Source organism: Gopherus evgoodei, chromosome 11 (genome assembly GCF_007399415.2).
Source record: "Gopherus evgoodei ecotype Sinaloan lineage chromosome 11, rGopEvg1_v1.p, whole genome shotgun sequence".
In the NCBI taxonomy this organism is placed as follows: domain Eukaryota; kingdom Metazoa; phylum Chordata; order Testudines; family Testudinidae; genus Gopherus; species Gopherus evgoodei.
In genome coordinates this window covers 60,647,990-60,674,629 of record NC_044332.1, presented here as the reverse complement: position 1 = coordinate 60,674,629, position 26,640 = coordinate 60,647,990, and the positions used below count along the sequence as shown (strand labels likewise).

General features: G+C 42.2%; 1 protein-coding gene across 1 annotated transcript in view; it reads right to left on the bottom strand.

Annotated features, from left to right (window-relative positions):
• Window positions 1–6,428: 6,428 nt before the first annotated feature.
• Window positions 6,429–26,640, bottom strand: part of NXPH2 (neurexophilin 2) — a 55,406-nt gene continuing 35,194 nt past the window's right edge. Inside the window, exon 4 of the mRNA XM_030581092.1 lies at window positions 6,429–9,223. Coding sequence (XP_030436952.1) covers window positions 8,480–9,223 — 744 coding nt within the window. The 3' untranslated portion in view covers window positions 6,429–8,479. The remainder of the gene's footprint in view (window positions 9,224–26,640) is intronic.

Genomic DNA, 26,640 nt, shown 5'->3' with positions numbered 1-26,640 from the left:
GATATTCTTTGGCTGGAGATGGACTGCCCTTTAAGTCTCTCTGCTAGGTCAACAAATAGCTGGGAGACTTCTGGAATGGCTTCGTCCTTTGTAGGAAAAAGGCCACGTACATCGAGGGAACGAAGCTGTCCTTCGTCACTTGAAGTGTGTGGTTTAGGAAAGAAAGTGGGTAGATGTATGGATTAGTTGAGGTGGAAATGGGAAACCACTTTTGGTAGAAATTTGGGATGCAGGCATAGTGAAACTTTGTCCTTATGGAACGTGGTGAAAGGTGGGTTTGCCATCATGGCCCCCATTTTGCCAACCCTCCTTGCAGAGGCAATAGCAACCAAGAAAGCAAACTTCATGGAAAGAAGGGAAAGAGCAGGAGGCCAGAGGTTCAAATGGAGAGATCATTAATGATGTAAGGAGCAGGTTGAGGTCCCACTGGGAAGCGACAGGCTGAATGGATTGGTATTTACATAGTAGGCCTTTCCAGAATCAGGCAGTCAAAAGATGGGTAAAAACCAAATGCCCTTCCACTGGAGGGTGGAAAGCACGAATAGCCACTGCGTGCACCCTGCTGGAATTGAGAGCAAGCCCAAAGGCCTTCAGATGGAGGAAATAGTCTAAGAGCATTGGAATGCCTACAGCCTTAGGGGGAAAACCTTTCTGTTGGGCCCAAAAACTTAAACACACCCATTTTGCTTGATACAATCACCTTGTGGAAATCCTTGCTATTGGAGAGGACATTTTGTACTCCCAGTGAACACTCCCATGCTAGTGGAGGTGTCCATCCAAAAACCAAACTGTCAGGCAAAGTGTCCGCAGATTGGGGTGCCAGAGTCTGCTGCTGTGTTGCGTAAGTAGCTCTGGAAAAGTTGGGAGTGGGAGAGGAGGATGCTTCGACATGCAGAGAAGGGGAAACCAGAACTGGTGAGGCCAGAATGAAGCGATTAGGATGATTGTCACCCTCTCCCATTGGAATTTGTGAAGGATGCAACACAATAGCAGTAGGGGAGGAAAGGCATACTTGATTCGGTCCAAGCAGTTGACGACCAGGGCATCACGCTGTGAATTGGCACCAAGTCCTCCACTTGAGCAGTACTGAATGCACTTGGTGTTGGCATGAGATGCAAGGGGTCTGTGATCAGAGTTCTCTGGGACCAAAAATGTCTGAGTACTGTGTCATGCAACTCTAATTTATGGTTGATGCAAAGTTTCTGCAGAGAACATTGGCAATCATGTTCTGGGTTCCTGGTAGGTAGGCTGCCAACAAAATGATATGGTGCAATGCACCATTTCTAGAGATGTACTGATTCTGCACACAGAATTGGGGACTTGTATCCCTTTGCTTGTTTATGTAGTAAACTGTAGTGGTTACTCTCCTGACATGATGAGAATGGATAGCTGATAAAATGTATGGCATGCCTGAAGTTCCAGGATGTTGATGTGCAGCCTGGCTTCCCAAGCAGTCCAAGTGCCTGCTGTCATGCGATCTCCCATGTGAGCGCCCCAGCCATTGTGTGACACATCCATTATGATTGTCATGTTCAGGGAGGATGGAAGGAAGAGCATTCCAGAGCAAACTTGGAGTGGGTCTGTTCACCATCAAAAGGAAGAGATGATGGTCTGGTGCAACGGTAAGAATGGTGCCCATGGGCTGGTGCATGAGGGAGTAGGCTCCCTGCAGCCATAGCTGTAGGCAGTGGAAGTGCAGACAAGTAAACACCATGACATATATGCATGCTGCCATGTGACTGAAGAGGGAAAGGCAAGTTCTGGCAGGGACTGAGTGACTGGAAGATCAATGCATGCAGAGGCTGTGTTGAGGTGTGCTCCTATGAATTCCAGGGACTGTGCGTGTGCAAAGTTGATTTTTTTATATTAATGCTGACTCCTAGGGAGGAGAGGAGTAGAAGGAGCTGGGATGTCAACTTTCAAGTTTCCTTTCTGGACTGTGCTGCTAGCAGCCGGCCATCTAGGTAAGGGAAGACAAGGACTCCTTGTCATTGGAAGTCAGCCGCTAGCAGGGAGAAAACATTTGTGAAGACCCATGGGGCAGTGGTAAGTCCAAACAGGAGAATCCTGTATTGGAAGTGCTGAGGACCCACCATGAATCTCAGGAACCATCTATGGGCCATTTTAATGTTGATATGGAAGTAGGAATCTTGCATATTTAGAGCTGTGAATCACATGCCTTTTTTTAGTGAGGGAATGGTTGACCGCAAGCATGATCATACTAATCTTTGGCTTGTGAATGTAATGGTTGAGGTGTTGGAGATCCAAGATTGGTCTCCATCCCCGCTTCTTCTTGGGTACCAGAAAATAATTGGAATAGAACCCTGTGCTCTAAAAGGCGGTAGGGCAGTGGTTTTCAAACTTTATGCATTGGCGACCCCTTTCACACAGCAAGCCTTTAAGTGTGCCCCTCCCCTTATAATTAAAAATGGGGGGGAGGTAATTTAATGAGGGCTCAGGGCTGTCAGCCAGAGCTCTCAATACCCATTTAACCACCTTGCAACCCCCTGAGGGGTCATGACCCCTAGTTTGAGAATCCTTGCTGTAGGGACTTGCTCCACTGCTCCTCTCAGGAGGAGGGAGTCCACCTCTAGAGTAAGAATAATGTTGTGAGAGTGATCCTTGGGATGGGATCAGGGTGGGGGAGGTGGAGGAGGTAACATTACAAACTTGATGGTACAGTCCACGTTGAATAACATCCAGGATCCACTGTCCATTGTTTCAGAGTGGTAGCCGTGTTAGTCTGTATCAGCAAAAACAACGAGGAGTCCTTGTGGCACCTTAGAGACTAACAAATTTATTTTTGGCATAAGCTTCATGGGTTAGAAACCTACTTCATCAGATGCATGGAGTGGAAAATACAGGGGCAGGTGTAAATACATGAACAGATGTGAGTTGCCTTACCAGTGTGTAGTCAGTCTAACAAGACAATTCAATTGACAGCAGGATACCAAAGGGAGGAAAAATAACTTTTGAAGTGGTAATGAGAGTGGCCCTTTTCAGACAGTTGACAAGAAGGTGTGAGTAACAGTAGGGCGAAATAAGTATTGGGGAAATTAGGTTTAGGTTTTGTAATGACCCAACCATTCCCAGTCTTTATTCAGCCTAATCTGACGGTGTCCAGTTTGCAAATTAATTCCAGTTCTGTAGTTTCACACTGGAGTCTGTTTTTGAATTTTTTTTGTTGAAGAATTGCCACTTTTAGGCCTGTGGCAGAAAGAGTTTGAGATGGGCCCTGAAAGAGATGCCTGACAAGTGCATTGGGGTGCAAAGTGGTTGATGGCTTTCTAGTTGCACTCGCACATATCGGTTACGCAAACATTGAGTGTGTTGGGCAGAGGACTGTATCATTGGATCAGGCAGATAGTATCTGTGGACCTTTGGGCATTTCTGTAGAGGCTCGTAGGTGGTATAACTGGGGAGTTCTATAGCATTGTGTATGTGACAGGCACTAAAATTTTTGCTTTGGTGTTGGCATATATAGGCCTAAGGATTGCAAAGTGGCACTATAATCTTTCAGTAAGAGCAAGGAATCCTCCATCTTCTGATTGAAGAGGTGTGATTTATCAAAAGGGAGGTTCTCAACTCTTCTGTACCTCCCTAGGGAAACCTGAGGAATGTGACCAGGATTCGCTCACCATGACCAGTCACCAATATGCCCAAAGACATGTCCACTGAATCAACTGCAGCCTGACGTATGGACCTAGCAACCAACTTGCCTTCCTCTAAAATAGCTTGGAATTGGGCATGATCCAGTTGAGGTAGTTTATCCACAAATTCTGCCATCTGTCCATAGTTTAAAAAGTCTTATTTGGCTACAAGTACCAAGTAGTTCAAGATCCTGAACTGGAGGCTGTCAAAGAAGACCTTAGACCCATAAGGGCTAGCCTCTTGCCCTCCTTGTCAGTGGGTGTGGAGAGTGGATGCTGTTGTTTAGCCTGTTCTGCAGCAGCCTGAATCACCAGGGAATTGGGCAGAGGATGAGAGAACAGAAACTCAGACCCCTTTTGGGACGGTCGAAGGACTTCTTTCTGCCCCTTTTGGGGTGGGGACGTATGTGGCCAGTGTATGCCACACAGTGCGAGCCGGTTGGAGGAAGGCATCATTGATTGGTAGGCCACTATGGCCAGTACCGATGCATGTAAAATGTCTAGTAATTGGTGCTGACTGTCTTGTACCCCATTCAAGAAGAGTATGTGCTATCCTCATTCAAGGGAGCTGGAGAGTATGTGCTATCCTTCGTAACAGCTCCTGAAACTGATAATAGTCTGGGGGAAAGAAGGGCATTGTCAACACAGCCACATCTGGAGACGATGAAGGATATCTCTCTGGATCAGTTGGTACTGCTGGGGCCAGGCTGATCAGCGCATTGTCTAGTTTTGGTTCTCAACATCTGGTCAACGAAGGACGGGGCAGTGATACAGGAGAGTGGTCCTGCATTGAATGGGACAGTTCTGAAGGCGAATATTGGGGCCATGAGCTCCAATATGGCCAACCTGGTTGACCCTGCTGCAGCAGTGGTACCCAAAAAGTCAAGTTCCGGGGCTGAGCTAAAATAGAGTATTGCCATAGTGCCGTTGTAAACCTCTGATAGTCATGTCTTCAGAATGGAAGCAGCGAACCATGCAAAACATCCATATCCTCAGACTCAGAGAAACTGGAGTCTAATACAAATGGCAGTAACCAATGGAACGAATTGTAGAAACATGGCCAAAAGGTGGCATTTCCAAGACGGTGGATGGGGCTTTTTGTAGGCGAAAGTATCAGAACACCTGGAGAACTCATCCTTTCCAGGGCGAACAGTTCATGAGGCCCAGGGGCACTTTCAAGTCTCCCCGGAGTCAACGGAACCAGGGCCAGTCAGGGGATTAGTCTCTGAACTGATGATTCATGGGACGCCGTCAGAGCCAATGCAGAAGGGGCATGTGTGTCTGGAACTGGGACCAGGAGATATGGCAAGTGATGTTACTTCTTGTCTCTTTTGTAGGCCTTGAAATTTGGCACTGCTCTGTGGACGGAACTTGTGGATAGTGCGACAATTTTCTTAGACCTGGAGGAAGACCTTACTGCGAGGCTACTGTGACTCATGGCTAGGCCCTGGTGCGGGATCTGTAGCACTAGTACTGCCTCCATGGTAGGAGGCACACTCTTGGCTGTTCGGGGGCTTCCCTGGCCAGGATCCGAGAGCGGCCCCATGGCAACCTCCATGAGGTGCTTCTTAAGATGGAAGGCTCTGCTTTCCCATGTCCGAGCAGGGAAGGAGAGGCAGATACTGCACCTGGGCATGGTTTGGGCTTCTCGCAAACAGTACAGACAGCACTGGTGCTCATAGCTGAGGAAAAACAAGCAAGGACAGGAAGCTCAGACTTTGAATCCTGGCCTCTTCGACATAATCCAGTACCCAGACTTGGGTACTGGAGGGAGGGGGACTGTTTGGTGGGAAACTGCAGAAGTGGCATCCCAAGTCCTTAACTGCACAAAAACATCTAGAAACAAGATAATTACTAAAAAAAAAGGGTGAAACCTTGACTATATACAGCACCCAGACCTGGGTGCTGGGCATTCGGGGTGGTGGTGGTGGTGTTGGGACTGTTTGGCAGGAAATCGCCCAAAGCGGCGTCCCCAGACCTTAAACCTACAAAATTTCTAGAATCAAGATTACTATTACAAAAACAGCAAGAATCTTGTGTACGAAAATAATAACAGTTTTTCTGAATAGTTTGGAAAATACGCCACCAAGGACGAGAGGACACTAGAAGCTCCGACGTGGACCATGTGGTGGTGAGAAGGAAATGAAGACATGGTCGGTCCACCCCGCCCTTTATTGCTTCGGGCTAAACCACGAGGCAATGCAAGAGTGAATGCACCGAATGATGGACATTACTACTTTGAAAAGGTCCAGCTCTGGGCACATGGCACATGCATGTAACCTCAGTGGAATACAATAGGGACCATCACTCAAAGAAGAATCAATGAGGCCCCTGATCCTTCAATGATTGATGCTTGGGAGGTCTACCTGTGGGGACCTTATTCCAGTACTGTGGCCTGAGTTATCACCTTAGGATTTGGCTCCCTTTTTATAAACACCTTTTAAAATTTACCTTAAATTTTATTTTTTTTTAAATCTTTATTCAGTAGCCAAGTCATTTATTAAACAGTGCATGGTAAGAACGATGTTGCTTCTCATGCAAAACTTAAATTTCTTTTCTCAGTCATCTGTGCCCTATAAACATAAACACTGTAGAATCTTACAATGCTCTATTCTGCTGAGTGCTACAGCACACAGAATTCTAATGGACAACAGTACATCTGGAATAAGAATCAGTATTGAACAGGAAAAAAACTTTCATACAAGTGAATCACAAAGCCAGTAAATATGGAAGAAGCACAAAAACATTTTAAAATCAAATATGCACAAACAAGTGACAGATTTAGCAAACTCTCTTTATTTACATGGAAATACATGTACAATATATTCTGTATATGTACACATAGATTTAAGTATATATACATATATGATTTCCTCATACTCTACAATAAATACTTTGTAGTTTTTTAAATAGTTTATAGAGCTGCGTAAAACTACATAGCAATAAAATCGTGGCTTACAACTAAGTTACAAAAGCACCAAACACTGAACAAATAGAATATAGCAATAAATACTGGCATATATACAGCTAAATCTAAGACACGGTATACAGAACACAAAACAGAACATTATGTAGGTATCAGTAAGCAAACTAAAACCCACCTGAAACCCAAAGACCAATTGTATGGAATAAGCTGTTACAGGACAATTTTAGAATTTTATAAACAAATCCACATTTCTAAACTTGTAACTTTAAGACAAAAACAAATTAAACATTTCCTTTAACAAAGGATTTTTCTGTATGAAGCTTTGCATAAGTAAGAATAGAGAAATAATCTAATGAGTGGCATCCTTTTTGATTTGACATATATATTTATTGGTCCAGAAGCACAGCTGCTTTAGTAAAACTTCTTATATGCATGTCACCTTTCTGTCAGTGCTCATCAGTTTGTATGTAACAAATAGCTCTCTCCTTTCCAGTCAATCCCTTTTTAAACCTTGGCAAAGAGCTGTGACATCAGACACTAAACTTTGACATCAGAAAAGAGGAGCAGGAGCTGGCTTCTTTTTACACACACATCTTGGTAATCCGCAATGGTGGTAAAAACAATAACCAAAAAAAATACAAATGTCATTTTTGCTTGATCCCAAACAGTTGAAATCAATTTTGCCATTGATTTCAGGGGAACAGTATCAGTTCCTACATAAGCAGCATATAGGGCCAGATCCTCTGGTGCTATAAATTTATACCACCAGAGGATCTGGCCAATGTTGAAATGTGCTGTACAGATGGCAGTGGTTTTGTAATCTTCTATGAGGCGTGAGGTCTAGGTTTTTGTTGACCTTTCATTTTCAGGGATTGTGGTTTTCTTGTCTTAAAAGAAAATTTTCATGAAAAAGAAAAGCATGTGTTATTGGGGTATTGGCCTTATCTTGTGATACTTTTCCATTCCAGGAAGGTAATAAATCAGAATGTGCTGGATGGCAAGATGTTAAGGTAATGCTTTCATTTAAATGGAAACCACTCTCTGTTATTTATTCTGGGGCTCACTGAACACCAGACCATGGTTTTACAGAGTACGCTTATATTCTATTCCCACTGTAAAGCTAGTACCAGTATATATGTATAAATCAAAACAATGGTGACCACAATAGGAAAAGTGTACACCAAACCTGCACACTTTGTGGGTCTAACAGACTAAGGATCATTGCATCACTGCATTTTCACAGGTAAGAGTTTTGAAGAAACTGCTCTTCCATTCCAGTGACTATGCGTTGCTGCTAAAACCCAGAGTAGGAATTCAATTCTCTTTCATTTCCTTAATAGAAATAACATTTTATTAAATATTAGGACTCAATTCATCAAATCCTCTGTGTGTGACATTCCTATTGACATCAGTTGAAGAGCTGTTGAAATTAAGTTTTGCATGTGGAGAGCTTGCAGGCCTGACCCAGTTGTCTTCCTCTTATTGTTTGTTGTTTGGGAACTGTAGGTGCTAACAAAATACAATCAGGATTGTGACCCCAGGATGCGAGGTGCTGTATTTACCAAGTAAAAGATCTCACTGCATCTGCTATCTAAAGCAGCCCTTAAACTTACCTCAGTAAAGATAACTTTCAAGATCAATGTTAGCACATGTTCCTCCTTATCACATTTTGTTAATATCTGATATTTCCCTTATTAACAACATAGCCAGAATGTAATTGTGTTAAATGAAAATGATTGTTACATAAACAGGTTGAATATTCATGGAACAGCACAAACATCTACAAGTTTTGTAAAGACATTTTTAACCTGATATGGAAGCACTGTCCTCTGCAGAAGATTAAAGGAAACTCATATTTATGACCAATCCTGTATTTCTACAGTTACTCAGAATATGAATTACATCAGCCAGAGGACAAGTAGGGTGTCTCACTATGGTAATTATAATCAGGGCAGACCTTTTGCACCAGTTTGTAATCTACACTGTAAAAAGCGATGTAAATGCAGATAACTTTAAATGGTTTAGAACACAACCAAGAAACATGGCTTTGTGTCTGCTCTTGGTAGCAGATCTTTGAAGGGTCAAAATTGCACAAGGCAGTTTTCTTAGCCCGATCGGTTTTTTCATATTCAATTCGGCAGTTGAAGGACTTGGATTCCTTGGTCTCCAGTGTTGACTGTGGAGAAGATTCAAATTCCACCACTTTGGAAGGCGGCACCAGGCTTACAGAAACATTTCCAAGACCTGTTGAGTTATGTCGGAAATAAACACTGAAGGTTCCATTGCCATGATCAACAATTTTCCCTGTGATGAGGAGGTTTAGTTTAACAGTTTTGATGTTGGAATGGAAGTCGCCCCACCCAAACATTTTCTTGAATTTCCCAGTTTTTACGATTGGTCTGCGCTTAGTCCGTGCAAGAGATTCTTGAACCTCAGTGATGTTGGCTAACCAATCCCAAAAGTTTTCTATGCTATCTGAGTATGACATCTGGCCATGTTTCAGCACTGGAGATGGCTTAACAAATAGGCGTAAAGGGTTGATGATCCTGGAATGGGCAACGTTGTTGACCAATGTCTCTGCAACATCTTTGTCTTCCCAATCCAGCACGTCTGTGGCATGGACTGTTTGTTTAGTGTCACAAAATATCTGTTTCAAAAGAGAAAAAGTGAAAATGAAAACGTGCAGATAATGGGGTGGTTATTAATATTTAATTGTACATAAAAAGGGTCCAAGCCCTTACTTGCATGACTAGCCTTTACGTGTAGTCCCATTCCAGAGGACTACTCTAATGAGTAAATACTACTGCTACATGAATAAGGATTTCCAGGACTGGGGCTCAAAGGGAAAAGACCGATTTCTTAGCCTAAAGCAATTAGTGTCTTAGAGTGAAATGGCAAAGCAAAATTTTCTGTTGTTTTCACTTGGAACACCCTCGCAACTAATCTGTCCAGTATCTCTTCCCCACCCTCCTTTTCAGACCCTGTCCTCTGAAGACTCTGTTCATAATGTCCATACATAACTCTTTCTTTTAGTTGTGCTGTACCTATTAATGCCTTTTATATTGATTCTGGGCCCACTATCTTACCTTGTGCAAAACACTGTAGCAGGAAGAGGGCCTGAAACATAAGCCCTTGTATCAGAGGCCTGGTATGAGGCCTAAGACCTGGGCTAAAGTAGTGGTCAAAACTTTGCTGATATAAAGCAAAATCAGGCTGCGAGCTAGAGGCAGGCCCTGCTCACAGCATCTGGAAAGAACAGGGCTGATATTGCAAAAAACACATATTCCTAAGAGGTGCTAGACACATAGCACTCATGCAAACACATTCCAGAAGGATGGTACCAGAACACCTTGATCTCAACACATTTCCTAAAGCTAACATGAACACACTGATCCATCCTAAAGATAAGGTCAGTGTAATGGATAGAGATGTACAAGGTGATGGGTGATAACCGGCTATGTCAGAGGGGCAGTATGCAACTTGTTTGTATTGATGTATAAAATGGAGTGTCAGAGGGAGTGTCTTTGGCTAGCCGAGGGATAGTGGAAAGTCCTGCCACTAAATGAGTTGCGTCCATTGTCATGGGCATACATGCATTGAGTGTACTTGTAGCAAGTAGGAATGTAAAACGTTAACCAGTTAAATGGTAAGACTAATGCTCTACCATTAACCCTGGGCTGGCTGGATCAGCCCCAGCTGCTTAATTGGTTAACCATTCAAATGACATATTTTAAGCATTTAAATGGTTAATTTTTTTAATGGTATTTGAATCCTCAGTAGCAAGAATAAGGCACCAATACCGTGCTTCGTCGACAATAAACCTGACCAAGTTCCTTCACTATGAACTGAGTCTGTGGTTATTGGGCAGTTCGATTGGAGCCTGCTGTACAGGCTATCTGGTCTGAATCAGTAAAGCACGCAGAGAGAACACACACTCAACCAACGTCTGACCACAAACATCACATACAGTTAGCACTAGACTCACAAAAAGACATGGGTATCTAACTGCCATTTTAGCTACCTAAATCCCAGAATGAGGCCAAGTGATTCACAAAATCCACACTCTCCTGCTACTGACCTCACTCACTTGGCACCTAAATTTTTGCTGTAAACATTCTCTAGGCATCTACATTTCTGCCTCTTCACATGTATATTGCTGCCTCCCTGTAGGCATCTGGATGCCTACACCATAAAGTGATGCACAAAGCAGGGGGAAGATAGGTGTTCCTCCATCTAAGTTGCCTGCAGGGCTCAATTCCGTAAGTGTACTCAAACCTTGCCTACAAGATCGAGGCGAGCTCACACAACACAACTGGGTGTGAAGGAAGAGGCCCACCTCTTCCATAATTGTTAGGCCAGTGGCTAGGTACTTACCCAGGATGTGGGGAACCGCTGTTCATGTGCCCCACTCCACTTGAGGGGGAGAAGGGATTTCAGCAGGGTTCTGACACCTCTCAGAGTTAGGGTTCAAAAAAGAACTAGATAAGTTCATGGAGGATAGGTCCATCAATGGCTATTAGCCAGGATGGGCAGGGATGGTGTCCCTAGCCTCGGTGTTGCCAGAAGCTGGGAATGGGCAACAGGGGATGGATCACTTGATGATTACCTGTTCTGTTCATTCCCTCTGGGGCACCTGGCATTGGCCACTGTCGGAAGACAGGATACTGGGCTAGATGGACCTTTGGTCTGACCCAGTATGGCTGTTCCTTTCAGTGCCCTAGTCACAGGATATAGACGATAGTGTATGTTGATGTGGGGCTCCTTCTGTCTCTCCTGTTGAAGTTCTTCCACTATGCATAAATAATTTTATTGGAGCAGGGGGACTGGATTCTAGGTCTCCCAGGTGTGAGCTCTAGCAATCAGGCTATACAGCCATTCTCATGCATGCTTGCACATGTGCTTGTGCTCTCTCTGGCCCAATTTGGTATGCTTCAATGTAGTGCTGTTTGAAATAGTATTACATTAAAGTGCACAAGGAAAGCATTAGTGGACACCAGCAGGGTCTACATAGGCCAATCCGTGCATAGTACATTAGTGTGCTTCAGAATTCACACTCCCCCAGATAGCGCATTATCCCACGTATAGACAAGCCCTGGTGGAGCTGTATGTGAGACTATTCCAGAGCCCAAGGGACTAGGATTCTCATCTGAGGGCTGGTAGGTCCCTGTTCAAATCCCTTCTTCCTTTCACATGGAGAGGGAGAAATGAATGGGGAGTCTGCCACATCCCAGGTGAATACTGTAACCATTGGAATAAAAGTTATGAGGTCCTGCACACTGCTGCTGCCTGCAAAAATGGCATAGGTGTCTACCTCCAAGAGGAGATTTGCAGCTGAGAATACCAAGCAGAGGACGACACCTCCCTTTATCCTGGATTTAGATACCAAGTTCCCTGGAGGGGAAGGGTTTAGGACACACCCCTTAGTTTGGCACCTTCTACTGGCTAGGTTAGGTGAGAAGCTAGCATGCTGGCTTTTGCGAATCCTATTCTGAGATTCGTCTCTCTCGTTCATTGTATAAGTAGAGGTGCAAAACCCACAAAATTCACAAAAATTTGAATCTCATTGATGAAATACTGTAAGCGTGTGCTCCTTCAGAATATCTTAGATGACACTTCATCATATAGAAATGTGTGTTATTTTTGTACAATTCTGGGGCAGGCCTCAACATAAATTATACTAGACAAAAATGTTGTTCTACAGTGATACTGTATAGGCATGCCATATCTTTAGCACTTTTCAGGATCCACTTTCTTGAATGTATAATGAAATCTATCGTTCTCAGTGTTTCACTTCTCCCATCTTCTCACCTTGCAAAACACAACAAACTAAAAGGCCTTAGTCTTTTATGTTCTCTTTACCAAACACTCATATGTTTTCTAGTAATAAGACTCTAAAACAACTTCTGAATGTATATAGTTACGTTATAGTCTCTTTATAATGTAAAAATTGAGATGGACCTGAACCAAAACCTTCAGTCGAATGTTGAAGGGGGTTCAGAATATGAGTCTGCATCTACATTTAAATCTACAGCTGACTCCCTCTCTATACAACGTACTAGCCCAAAACTTGCCAGCTTTGAAATCTGGATCCAAATTTACCAGCCAGCCCCCATCTCCACTTAAAAATGAATAAGCAGTCTTCAATTAAGACTCCAATTAGGAAAGGGAAAAACGACAATAAAGATCACTCCTAGGCAGAGATCTTGTATGTCAAGTTTCTGCCTCTGGACTAATTTTTTTATGGCTGAGTTATCAACTCATAAATATAGGGGATTCTAATGGAAACACTGACAGATGCTTATCTATAACAGCACTAAAAGCACTGCTGTAATGACGCTATGGAAAACTGTCAGTATGATGAAAGGGCCTGGGTGAAGAAATGGCACATTATGTATGGCTCTTTAGCCACATGCAACCTTACTCATAAGTTAAAGAGCAGCAGGATGGTTTTGGAAATAGCACTTTCCCAGCACAGCTTGCCATAACCACTGCTAAGAAAATAACTACTAGCTGCCTTGTTACAGTAACGCCTTATCGCTTGGATGAAACAAGAATGGATCCACACTGTCACCCATCTCTCAGTCCAAACCCTGCCATGAACCTTTTCTGAAAAATGAAAAAAGGAAGCTATTTTGCTGCACTTACAGATTCCAACTGGGGTCCAGGAGTAGCAATGTTGAAATACCACGATGGATGCTGTTAAAACCATGTTGCCTGCCTGCCTGCCTGGAAACAGGAAGGCTCCCAGAAACTCTTCTCTGGGCCTGTTCTGAGCAAGGTTAAAATGCTGGTGCCCAGTCTACATTTGTGCCTCTACTCTTGCCAACATTAATGGCAGCTGCACTGGTGGAAGCAATGGAGAAAACTAAGAAACACAGCGTAGAACAGAAATTGATGAAGTTGGCTGTTAATATGTTGTGTGTCTACACTCAACTTGTGAAAGTAACATGGCAGCTCATAGTGTTTTGCCTTTTGCCAGGGGTGTAGGCTTGCACACAATTGTCCTTCTCTGCCTAGTTCAGCACACTTTTTTTTTTTTTGCACCTTATATTGGAGTCTCTAACTGTGCCTGTGTCATCTGTTTGACCAGACATTTCTTCTCCCAGTTCTCTTTGCAGTAAGAAATCCTAGAAGAGTTGCCTAACATGCTGCTGGTGATGCTCTGTACATGTCATTAAGGTGCTCTATCTCACACGGAGACACTATGGGGCTGTTGACCACATTGTCCCAGAATTCACTGCTACAGCATGGTGGGTGTGGATACACAAACTGCATGGTTATGATGTGAAAAATGTAACTGTATGGACACAGCTCGGCTGTTTGTGCTGCAACAGGGTCAAATGAGTGTCACAAACTGCTAACAAAAACACAGCTCTTATTTATGGTGTCAGTGGGGCTTTAGAGGGTGAGCTATCATTAATCAAGGTGCTGGGATCACAACATTGTACTCTGTTAAACCAATGGCATCAGATCACATCACATTACATCAGAGCATGCGTATATAAACCCCCCATGGTTGTAGTCCCAAAGGATAATCTGACATGTTCCTGTAACAAAGGTGACATCTGACTGCATCTGACAATTTTCTGTCTATTTCTGCACAATATCCAAACAGCCAGTTATACAAATTATTAAGATATGGGAATGAATATTCTGGTGCAAAGAATATTTTACTCATGGGGATGAGGAAGAAATAAACATTGCTGGAAGTGGTCAATAAAACCGTAAACTTTAATATCTGACTCCACCTCCATTCCTATTGTTATCTTGCTACACTAATTCTATTGAGAGAACAAGGCTCAGCAGCTTCAAAAGTTGAGGTGAATCAGTTGCTTGAAAGGAGGCTACACAAGCTCTTACAGAGAAATGCTTTATGTTTTGAAAAGGTTTAATTTAAAAATGTTTCTAACAAAGAATGACTTGACTTTGGACTTGCCAGGGCAATGCACAGTTCATACACCACGGGAACCCGGGAGAGGAATATGGTGAGATTGTTAGAAAAGCACAGACATTATTCATATTTCTATCTATAACTTTATTTTATTTGTGCAGATTCTTTTATTTTTAAGTCAAAAGGTTTTACAGCATAGGAGAACAGAACTCTCCAAGGATTCATTTTCCTCTCTACATTTCAAAGGCTCCTTATTTGATGACAGCTTTTTGTTATTAGTGAGCACAGCCCAGTGCCTTTTGTTAAGTTGTTTATTCACTTTGGTTAGCAATTTTCAGGAAATAAAAAAATTGGTATTAAAAGAATGCAGCACATGCTGGAAAACCGACTTCCTCAGCATCTCTTCATTTTACTATGTAGCCTTCCCTGTTGTGAAGACCATTGTTGTTTGAATCGCTGAAAACTCTTGTTTAGTAAAGTGGAAGAATTTGTGTCTTTTAATTTGTTTGCCTTCTGCAGTGGGTCCTGCTTGTTGCCCCTGCTTTTGCTCATTCCCTTAAAGCCACAGTCCTAGATTTTGAGGCCGGAAAGTACCATTAGATCATTCTAGTTTGACACATCATAGAATTCACTGTTATCTCTGTCTTGAGCCCATATGCTTGTTTAACTACAGCATATCCTCCAGAAAAACACCTTGTCTTGATCTGAAGGTATCAAGAGATGGAGACTCCACTACTTCCCTTGGTAGTTTGTTCCATATGTGACTTATTTCTAGTCATTGCTTTCTGCAATGCCTTTTTACATGAGATTGAAGAGCCCTTTCATACCTGCTATTTTCTCCCCATGAAGGCACATATACACCATAATCAAGTTGACTTGATTAGAGAAATGGGGTAAAATTCTGGCCCAACTGAAGTCAATGAGATTTTTGTCACTGAGTTCAGTGGAGGCAGGATTTCATGCCTCATCTCACTTATGCAGCTCCCCATGAAGTCCATCCCTTGCTCATGGTTTTCTTCTTCCCAGGCTTTTTCTGAGGGTATGGCTACACTTGCAGCTGTACAGCGCTGGGAGTTAAACCTGTCTTTGTACAGCTGAGTAGGGAAAGCGCTGCAGTCTGGCGCACTGTCATGGCCACATTTGCAGCAGCATTGGGAGCAGTGCATTATGGACAGCTATTCCAGCGTTCAAGTGGCTGCAACGTGCTTTTCAAAAGAGGGGGGTGGAGTGGAGTGTGACAGGGAGCGTGGGGGAGAGAGTGAGTGGATTTTTGGAGCCGACACTCTGTCAGCAGCTGCCTTGCAAGTTCCGACCCATTCACTGAAAGCAAATAGCCCTCTTTTTTTCCCCTCAAAGACCAGATAAGCATCCTCCCCGAAACAGACCCTTCCCCTCACCCCCCCATGCCGTGCTGCTTCTCTCCTCAAGCCCCTTCCTTCCCCTCTCTTCGAGCAAACACTAACTGTGGGCGTTCCAAAGGGAGCTCATTCACAGCAAACAGGAGCTGTGTTTGTTTTTTTGATAAGCAGGTCCGGGAACCCCGAGTTCACAACAAAACAAACAGAGGCATCACACAACAAACAAAGAGAGTTACAGCATAGTAAGATTATTCCCTGTTTACACTGGTGCCCCAGCACTGCAGCAGCAGCGCTATTCTCTTTATTCCTCTCGTGGAGGTGGAGTACAACCAGCGCTGTAGCCAGGGATATACAGCGCTGTATGTGCCTTGCCAGTGTGGACGGGGAGCGAGTTACAGCGCTGTAAAGCCACCACCAGCACTGTAACTCTCAAGTGTAGCCAAGGCTTGAGAAAGAAGGCTATACTGAAGAATGCCCTAGTCTGGGTGAATTTTAAGCTGATACCATATTTTGGACACTAGTCTTATTTATATTTTTACTTCATTTGTTTTGTACATGCTCCCAACCACCAGAGCTTTTGATGTGGGCAACATTTTAAAATGTCATATTAAATAAACAGAAGATAAGAACTGTATCCTTGTAAGGGTCGAATTGTCCTGATGTTTCCGGGGTTTTACTCCAAGTTATCAGTCAATCATGGGACATAGTTTTTACAGCTGATCAGTGAGAGAGGCACCAACTTCATCCCTGCCAGGGATCATTTCAGGTCTCTCAGAATTTAGTGCAAATAACTTGGGGTCGGTGGTGGTGAAGGAGAAATAGTTATAGGAAGAAAATGGTTCTGAACTATTATTCCATCCACCAGTGCTGCTGCTGTAATCCTTTTGGCACATCAGTGAGCTGGGGGGGGGGGGGGGAAAGAGGGTGCTAAGAGGGCCCAGATAGTTGTCAACCTCTTCCTGCTGCCTGAATACACTCTTATAAGAGCTCCACTAAGAAGCTAGAGTCTGGAGGTAGCTCCTAACTCACTCAGGACTTGTCTACATTTGAAATGCTACAGCAACACCACTGTAGCTGCACCTCTGTAGCGCTTCAGTGTAGGCACTACTTAGGCTATGTCAATACTACAGACCTTATGGCAGTACAGCTGTAAGATTGCAGCTGTGCTGCGGTAAGGTCTCCTGGGTAGCCGCTCTTTGCCAGCAGAAGAGTTCTCTCCCACTGGCATAATTAAGCCACTCCCAACGAGTAGCAGTAGCTGTGCTGGTGGGAGATAGTCTCCTGTCGACGTAGCGCTGTTCACACTGGAGCTTTTGTCGATGAAACTTTTGTTTTACCTGACCAACAAGTTTTGCTGATAAAAGTGCTAGTGTAGACATAGCCTTAGGAAAGGGATTCTCTCCGAGAGGCAGTAGCTAGGTCACTGGAAGAATTCATCCATAAACCTAGTGCTGTCTAAAGGAGGACTTAGTTCTGCTTAACTATGTTGCTCAGGCTTTTTCACACACCCCTGAGCAACACAGTTAAGTTGAATGAATGTTCCGGTGTAGACCAGGCCTCCGAATCCTGTACCAGTACCATGATTTTATTTTGAAAAATAGATATTCATGTCCACACTATAACTTGGTACTTCTCTGGCTTCTTCAGGCTAATTTCAGTAGGTCTGCAGTCTTTTATACTGTTTATTGCAATAACAATGCAAAATCACTGAACTGGTGGAACAAAAACCTCAGCTTGAAAAAAGGGGAGCAGGAGAAAAATTGCTCTGCTTTATCTGTTTGAACATTCAGTGATTTCAACACATTTATCAAATTTTAAATAATTTATGCCTTGATAGGGCTTATCAATTTTGCAAAGCACACACATTAGCTAGATACAATGATATCATATTCGCTTTTTCAGCATCTTACACTTGAGCTCAGCGAGATTAATAAAAACTCAGACCTTCATCTAAACGGAAAAATATAAAATTGTATTCTATTACAGCCTTTTTGGTAGGAAAATGATGACAGATTCTAATAATTCATTATAACAAGCTGAGCTTGAACTTTACTGATAATTAAATGTGTTTCTCCCAAAGGCACAGGCTGTGATGGGTTTTATGGTAGCAGATGTGATTGCTGCCAGGAATGCTGTAAGGAATTTAGGAATTAAGGATCCTCTTTTTTTAACCAGACTATACAAAAGAGCCATATTTGAGGCTAACTAGTCACAGATACGTTTTTCAAAATTTGTTGTGCACCCATGTGCTTTCATCATGATAAAGACCATTTAATTCACTCTCAGGGGCATTACTGGCTGGGAATGAAGGCTCCGATTCAGCAAAGCACTTAAGCACATGCTTAAGTCCATCCCAATCTGCAAAGCACATGAATGGGTATTTAAGTGCATTGCTGAATCAAGGCCTAAACTGTTAAACATATCTAGTGACTGAGTGAAATCACTAATGGCTCTTCCGTGTAGTCCAGTTAAAAGAAGATGCTACTTAAGGAGAGACTCAGGACTTTGCCAAATCTGACCAATCAACTGGGTAACTGACAGATAAATGCATCCTCTTTCGGTAGGCAGATATGAGATTGTTGGATTACAAAGATGAGGAAATTTGAATGCCTAGCATTTACATTGATTAAATGACTAGTTACCAATACAGCTGATGAAGAATTTTCTAGCTAAATGTTTCTGGTGGACAATGCAGCTTCCATAACATCAAAATTTCCCTAGGGAAAACTTTGATTTTGCTGAAAATTCCATTTTCCATTGGGAAAAACTAAATGAAATATAATTTGGGTCAATCTGAATCAGAACATTTTGGTTTGTTGAACAGAATAAAACACTGTATTTTGGCTTGGTTCATCATTGAACTGGATCTGTCTGAGCTACCCAGGTCTTCATGGGAGTGCGGTTCAGGTGCCTTATGCCTTTGTTCTCCTTTATAAGATAGGCTCCCTGGCTGGACAAGTGATGGACATTTTGATTTTTGACCAACTTTGATTCCCAAACACGAAAACTGTGTTGAAGTTATGATCTATCACTTTGAATTCTTATAGGCTTTCCTGTCCTTCTTGTAGATAGGTGCCTCTGTAGGAAAGCATGTAATCTGGGCCTACCAGCAGTCAGTCAGCAGGCAGCCAGCCTAGAATAAGGCATGGAGGCTGAGTTGTGGCTCTCTGTTTATGGAGCAGCCTGTTTTGTTTCTCTCTGATTTGGGGTTGTTGTGTGTTACTCTGGATTCTAAGAAATCAAGTAGCGTTACATTATAACCTTCCAGTAAGAATAGTTGTTTTTATGTAACCACTCTGTGTGCACACTGTGAAACATAACAGAGAAAACGGGTGATGACGATGTATTAAAAATAAAAATGTAAAGCTAAAATGCTTTATATGGCTATACAGGTCTGTCGCATCTTATGCGCATTTAACATGCGCGATTTCAGCTTTACACGGTTGGCAAAAACAAAGAAAAAGAGAAAAATAACAATTTAAATATTGTTTCTGTGGTGCGGGCGATTTCGGCCGCCATTCAACTCAATGTAATTTTGACTATACATGGTTTTCGCTTTATGCGCTAACCGCGGAACGGAACCCGCGCATAAAATGAGACAGACCTATATATACAATATGAACATTTTCCAATGTAATGAAAGAGAGGACAATTTAGCAAGATATATTCAGAGAATTAAGCAGTATTTTTTATGCATGTGCTCTAGAAGATACTGATAAAGGGCTGTTTTCCTAACATTGGTGGAAAAAACAACTATTACTGTGATTAAAAAGTTATGTTTTCCACAAGGACCTGATTAGCTAGAGTATAATGGCATAATATACCACTGGCAAATATGAGCTAAACCACTTCAGCTGAAGTCAATGGAAGTTGAGTGTGTGCAATGACTTGCAAAAGGCACTTACCCTTTTGCCAGGATTGCTCCCTGTGTTTCCTTCCCTTGGTCCATTTTGTGTGAAACAGATGCAGATTATTTAATGACAATTATGTCAAATGATTACTGAAAATTATTTCTGAAAGGTCAATGGGGCATGTAAACATCACATAGCTCCCTACTTAAGAAAAGAGGAAGCTTCAGGAAAATACAAGAGGTCTATGAATGTGATTTCAGTTGGGGAGAACCTATTAGAATAACTAAAATGAGACAGTTTTGCAACGTAAGGGGCAGTCAGCATAAACTCTCAAATGGATGATCTCTCCCACCTCTCTTATCTGAATTCTTTGAGTACTAAATTAGTAGACAGGCGTGAAATAAACATGGATGTAAATTTGCCAGGGCTTCAACCATTTACCAAACACCTCTTCACTAGAGAGAAAGTTCAGGGACCCTCAGCCTATACAACTTCCCCCAACCTCTGGACACTTTCTGGGGGTACTATTTTTTTTTAAACTTACTAATAGAGAGAGGTATCTCCATACTCTCTTTCTCCTTCCCTTTCAGGAGTCCCAGTTGTCCCCTTGTGCTTTATTCTTCAGTGCCTACGTTCTGAAGACCCAGCTCCCTGCTGTGCCTGGAGAACCTGTGGAAAGTGGAATGCAGTACACACAGGGTATCACACTGTAAAAACAAGTGTGTTCTTAACTCGGGTTGAAACAGCACTGAACACATGGCAACTTGGCATTAATTTATCTTTCTACCTCCTACACTTGACTTGGGCAGGGTGGACGCCAGTGTTTAGGCAGCATTTTCTCCCCCATTCATGCTGTGAAGTGGTCACAGAGCAGAGCCATTACCTGAGTAGCAAATGAGAAAAGAGTTACCAAACCAGGTGGGCTGGCAAAGATGAGAAACTGAGGGGAGGGCTAACTGGAGCTCCTGAGCTTTTGACTCAGGATTCTACCCAGGGAGGCTGCAAAGTGTTGTGTTGACTGAGAAGGGAAGAGGTCACTTATCAAAGCACTCTGAATGTTGAATAAGGTTTGGTTCTGTGGCCAGGACAGGGACAGAGGTTTCAGTGGCCACGCTCTTTCATTGCATCTCACTTTCAGCAATTTTGTGCTCGCTTTATCAGTCTTTGTAACTGCATATTTCTCTGTTTCAGGCTCTCCTATTTAAAGCACATTTTACAAAGAAAAAATTCAGATGTACTTCTCATTCGCTATGGCAAAGCTATTATGTACTTAGCAATACCTGTCCCAGTTCTAACCATAAAAATATGAGCCACAACCACTTATTTCCTGACACTCTGTTTCCCAGCACCTTGCCATTCGTAGTGAGAGAAGATTTTCACTGTAAAATGCAAAACACCTGTGCTTTGAATGTGGGAGGAGTTGTATTTTAGGATTAAAATGGGGATCAAAACCAGAATCTGTAATGTCAGGATTAGGCCTATATTTGCTAGAACTAGACTAAAGAGAGAAGAATTATGGCTAATACAGAGGATAACAGTAATACCCTCCCTATTTACTTTGATTAACAGAGCAATCTGAGTTTGTCCAAAACTTTGAATTAATTATTCCTCAATGTAAATGAAAAGATCACACACACATTGCAGCCACAGTTCAACCATGCTAATCAGAACAAGGTATGGGAGGTGAGAGCTAAAAAGAGAGGTTAAAACACATACCTTGGAATGCCCTTCACTTCATAGTCTGGTTAGCAAGGGCATTAAACACCCATTCCTAAACTGAAACAGTTTTGCAATTCACCCTCTGAAATTGTAAATAACAGCTAGCCAGCCCTTCTACCTCCATATAGAGGTATGGAATCTTTGCGTTACTGCTCTTGCCCAGTTAAAAACCAATAGCAGTCACTAATTTGGTTTTCATTTTCTTGATCAGTAGTCTCATTTTAAAAGATATTAAAAATATATTTACTCTTTTTTAGGATAATGCCTATTTCAGTAAAGATACCCATTCAAAAGCAGAACACTGCAATACAGGGCCTGATTATTGAGAAGCGCAGAGCATCCAAAATTCCGTGTGAAAGCTGTGGGTGCATAGCACCTCTAAACAGGATCGGCTCTAGGCACCAGCAAACCAAGCACATGCCTGAGGCGGCACAATTTCAGGGGTGGCATTCTGGCCACCTTTTTTTTTTCCCCCCGCTTTGGCAGTTGCGCTTGGATTTTTTTATTTTTTTTTTTTTTGCTTGGGCAGCAAAAAACCTAGAGTCGGCTCTGCCTCTAAAAATCAGCCCTTTACTATATTTGGGATTTGCAAATTGCTTTGCAGCTGAGGAGTTTTAAAGTATCTAAAGCTATTGCAACTTTGCTGCACTAATGAAAGGTGGCCAGAAATCCCCTGTTCAATAGATTATATAATTGGATTGCTTTAACAATTCTGTCCTGTCTCCTGTAGTTAAAACTAAAATGACAAGCTGCTTCAGCAGAAAAAAACCCTCATGATCGAACTTTGCAGCCCATTAAATGTTCTGCTTGCAAATGAATCTTACGAAGAACTTCCCTCCCTGTAGAGAAGACACGCCACAGCATCATCCCTGCTGACAAAATTGAAAACAATCTATGCAGCACAACATATTGCTATCAATGATTAGTGGTATGAGTTCCTCCAAAGCCATATCTCTTCTGAATCTTTAGGGAATTGTCAGAGCAGTATAATAGGAAAGTGACAGAAAGGGAATGAGGAATGACAGACTCAAACTATATATCAGTATATTAATTGTGGATATTAATATTTCCTGACATAATACATCACTGTCTGAAAAGCTATTAATACTGATAAGTACAAATAGGAACTCAAACATCTGAAGGAAGGCATGAAAACAATTGCAAACTTTGCTCAGCTTGCCTGAAGCTTTATTTAACTTTTAGCCTTTTTCAGGTACCTTTTAAAAGTTGCCAGACTGACACAGAAGCTAACACAGAAAATTGGAAATATAAAAGGAAATCTCTGGGCTCAGCACTGTTTTTGCTGCTAGTGCTGAATATGGCAAATTCTTCCTTTAAGTTGGTGCCAATAATGTGGGAACTCTATTCCCACTTTGAAAGAGACACTTTGCCATTTTTTTTTCATGCAAAGCTCTGAGAGAAGAAATATATAGGTAAAGGTTAAGGAATCAAACAGAAAACTTTTGATGAAAGCACAAAATAACTTTCTAACAAAAAAATGATAAAAAAAATCATACTAGAAACATACTGGCTCCATGTTTACAGATATTCCGATTTAGGCTGTGAGCTCACTATATCTTCTAAACCAGTGGTTCTCAAACTTTTGTACTGGTGACCCCTTTCACATAGCATACCTCTGAGTGGACCCTCCCCATATGAATTAAAAACCTTTTTGTATATATTAAACACCATTATAAATGCTGGATGCAAAGCAGGGTTTGGGGTAGAGGCTGACAGCTCGCGACCCCCAGGTAATAACCTCACAACCCCCTGAGGGGTCCCAACCTCCAGTTTGAGAACCCCTGTTCTAAACTAAGCAGATTTGGGCCTGTTCAGTGTTTGGATGAAAGACCTCAAAGGAAATGCAATGTGTAATGTGTCTTAGAAAGCTGGGTTAGTTATTCAGTACAGAGCATTCTTTCCTCTTATGGGTCATTAGTGAATCAGTGTTGCATAAGGGATGCTGCTGTTGGAGGTACTGCCTTTAGATGTGATGAAAACCAAAGATCCTAGTGTCAGGGGTCATTAAAGATTTAATGGCATCTTTTATTACCTCTAATGTGCTACCTAGATCCCTATAATTATTATAGATGACCAACATTTTTCCAACAAACCTTTTTTCAACGAAAAATGGATTTTTTTTGCTAAATGGATATTTTTGCAGAAAATGCTAACTTTGTTTAAAATTGTCTAGTTTTTGGTGAAAAAATGAGTTTGCACAAAAACTTTTTTCTTAAAAACAAATTTCTGGGAAAAAATTAAACAAAAATTGTTTTCTTTCAGAATTTGTGAAAAATGCTTTGCATTTCCCAACCTGCTCTAGTAATTACATTTTTCTTATCTTAAATGTTGGATAAATTCCTTGCAGTGTACAAAATATGTATAGTACGATCTATATTTTGAATTAATCTACCTGTTTGCTGAGAACAGCCATTTTGTTTTCTGAATTGCTCCCACCTGTTCTCAAAGAAAACATATTGTAGGTTCTCCAGGAGACTTTACTTTTGTTCTTTCTTATTATTTTCCTTAATCTAACATAAATCTCTTTGGATTTAAAGTACTGCTTTACTCATTTGTCAATATGAAAACAGTTCTTCACACTCTTGTCCTAAACTTTTGTGTAGCGTTGCTGTGCTCTGTAAAACGTGCCAGTGGAAATTACTTTCTCTGCCACTGAAAAGCAATTTCTATATTGTTATAAAATGTCCTGTGATCTTTCTGAATAAAAAGTGCTATGCAAATTATTGTTCAGCTAGTCACTGTTTTTTGCATATTGTTTCTTGCAATTAGAGGCCATTATAAAAATTTTAGTTCAATCAAATCTTATTTTTCGAAAAAAGAATTTAAATATGAACTGAAATGATTCCTTAAAATAAATTTTAAAAAATCCATTTGGGGATAGGAATTGCAATACACCAGAATCAGACCACCAGTCCATCTACTCTGCAATTAGTCAGATGCCAGTACTAGCTACTTCAGAGAAAGAAATCCTATATTAGGAATTCTGGGTGTAACTTGCCCAAAGGGCAGGGACAGGGTAAGGCATAGGTACCATCGGCCCAGGTCTAAGGGACCATCTCTTGGTCCCAAAGCTTACTTTTTAAGCAAGTTTTCAGTCCTCCTAACTACAAAGCTTGAAAACATGATATGAGTGTAACAGATGCAGGGATATCTGCCTGAGCCTGTGGAGAACCTGGAACAATAGCTCTAGAAGGTGTGACAGGTTTGCCAACCCTCCAGGATTGTCCCTGAGTCTCCAGGAATTAAAGATTAATCTTTAATTAAAGATTGTCATGCGAAGAAAACTCCAGAAATATGCCCATCCAAAATTTGCAACCCTAGATGTGAACTTCTTTAGTTTAACCAAGAGAAGGTTATGGGGTGACTTGATTACATTCTATAAGTAGCTGCATGGGGAACAAATGTTTAAAAATAGGTTTTTCACTGTAGCAGGGAAAGGTATAAACACATGCAATGGCTGGAAGCTGAAACTAGACAAATTCAGACTGGAAATAATGTGTACAATCTGGAAAATAATTACCCACTGGAACAATTTACCAAGGGTCATGTTGCAGTCTCCATCACTGACAATTTTCAAATCAAGAGTGGATATTTTTTCTAAAGTTCTGCTCTCTGAGTTATTTTGGGGATTTCTATGCAGGGCTGGCTCCAAGCACCAGCTCAGCAAGCAGGCACTTGGGGCGACTAAGGGGAAGAGGCGGCATGTCGGGCTCTTCGGCAATTTGGTGGCTGGTCCCTGTCTCTCTCAGAGGGAAGGACCTGCTGCCGAATTGCCGCCAAAGAAGAAAGCGGAGCGGTGGAGCTGCTGCCGATCACGACTTTTTTTTTTTTTTTTCGCCGCTTGGGGCGGCAAAAACCCTGGAGCCGGCCCTGTTTCTATGGCTGTGTTTTACAGAAGGTCAGACTACATCATCACAATGGTCCCTTCAGGCCTCTATCAACTGCACCATGCAACTCAACGGGGTGTTATCTTCAGGACCCATTACTCTGGAGGGCCCTTCCAGCAGAGAACTGTGTGACAAGGAGGAGAAACCTGCTGTGGGCCAGCCAATCAGATGTACCTTGACTGTTGAGGAAAGTGTTGAGGGCCCCTGCTGCTACTGCTGAGGACAAAAGACTTCACACTGCTAAGTTTGCCTCTTGGGGAATGGATGGGTCATTTGCCCCATGCTGGGGTACGCCCTACGACCTAGAATTGCCTCTGTCCAGCCCTGCCTCCAACGAATGTTTCCGCTTGAGCCTCAGTTGTTAGAAGCTGGCTGGCATGGGCCCTGAAGTTTGAGGGTTCCTATTCCTTCCATAGCTGTGCTTTTTACTATTTCTTCCTACAACTCCAGCCTTTCCTGAAGGCTCTCCTGTTAAGGATTCCTGAGCCATGTAGGCTTAAAATTACCCATAAATACATTTTAAAAGGGAACTAATTACAAGGTGCTCTACCTCTCAAGTCTCAAATTCGTTTCCCTCTCCAAGAATTGATATCACTAATGGCTACCACAGTTTGGGGAGCGCCCTTCCTTCCATTGCTGTAGATTGTTGACACTGTTGTGTCATCAGCTAATGCAAAGAAAACCCGGGCCTGGAACTTCGGAAGATACGTAAGCAGGTGCTGATTTTCAGATATTCTTATTGAGTCAACAGCTGTATCTGTTACAGATTAATGCCATGATCTTGCTACCTGTTCTGCATGGGACTTCTACGTATTGGCCCATATGGTTCAGATGGCAGAACTGGTGGCTTCAGAAGAAACTTGGGTCTTAAATCAACTTCTTAAACATATTTAGCTGAATTTTAGAAAAAGTTTCAACTCACTTTTTTATGGCTCAATCCTGCACGATGCTGAGATGCCCTCATCGCACCCTGAAGTCACAACGCCACTTGCAGAAGTTGCTCTGCACCTCCCAGAGAAAGCCCTAAATTAGCTTTCTCTTATTGCAGATTAAAATGGGAACACTTAACACTCTTTGCCAAGCTATCACCCTGCTGACCATCCGTCTGCTGAACTTTATAGTTAATAATTTCTCTCCTGCTTCTTTCTTTATGCCTGAGAGGATTTCACTTTACATTTGCTAAGATCAGTTCATTAAATACTAATTCAAACTGTAATTATCTGTTGGTTAGCATTGCTGGTTCAACCAGCAGTAGTGCCGATATGCTCCTAACTGCAGCAGAGTTCACACATGTTCCAGTCCCCAGGAGCTTCTAGCAAGAGTAACTATAGCACTTA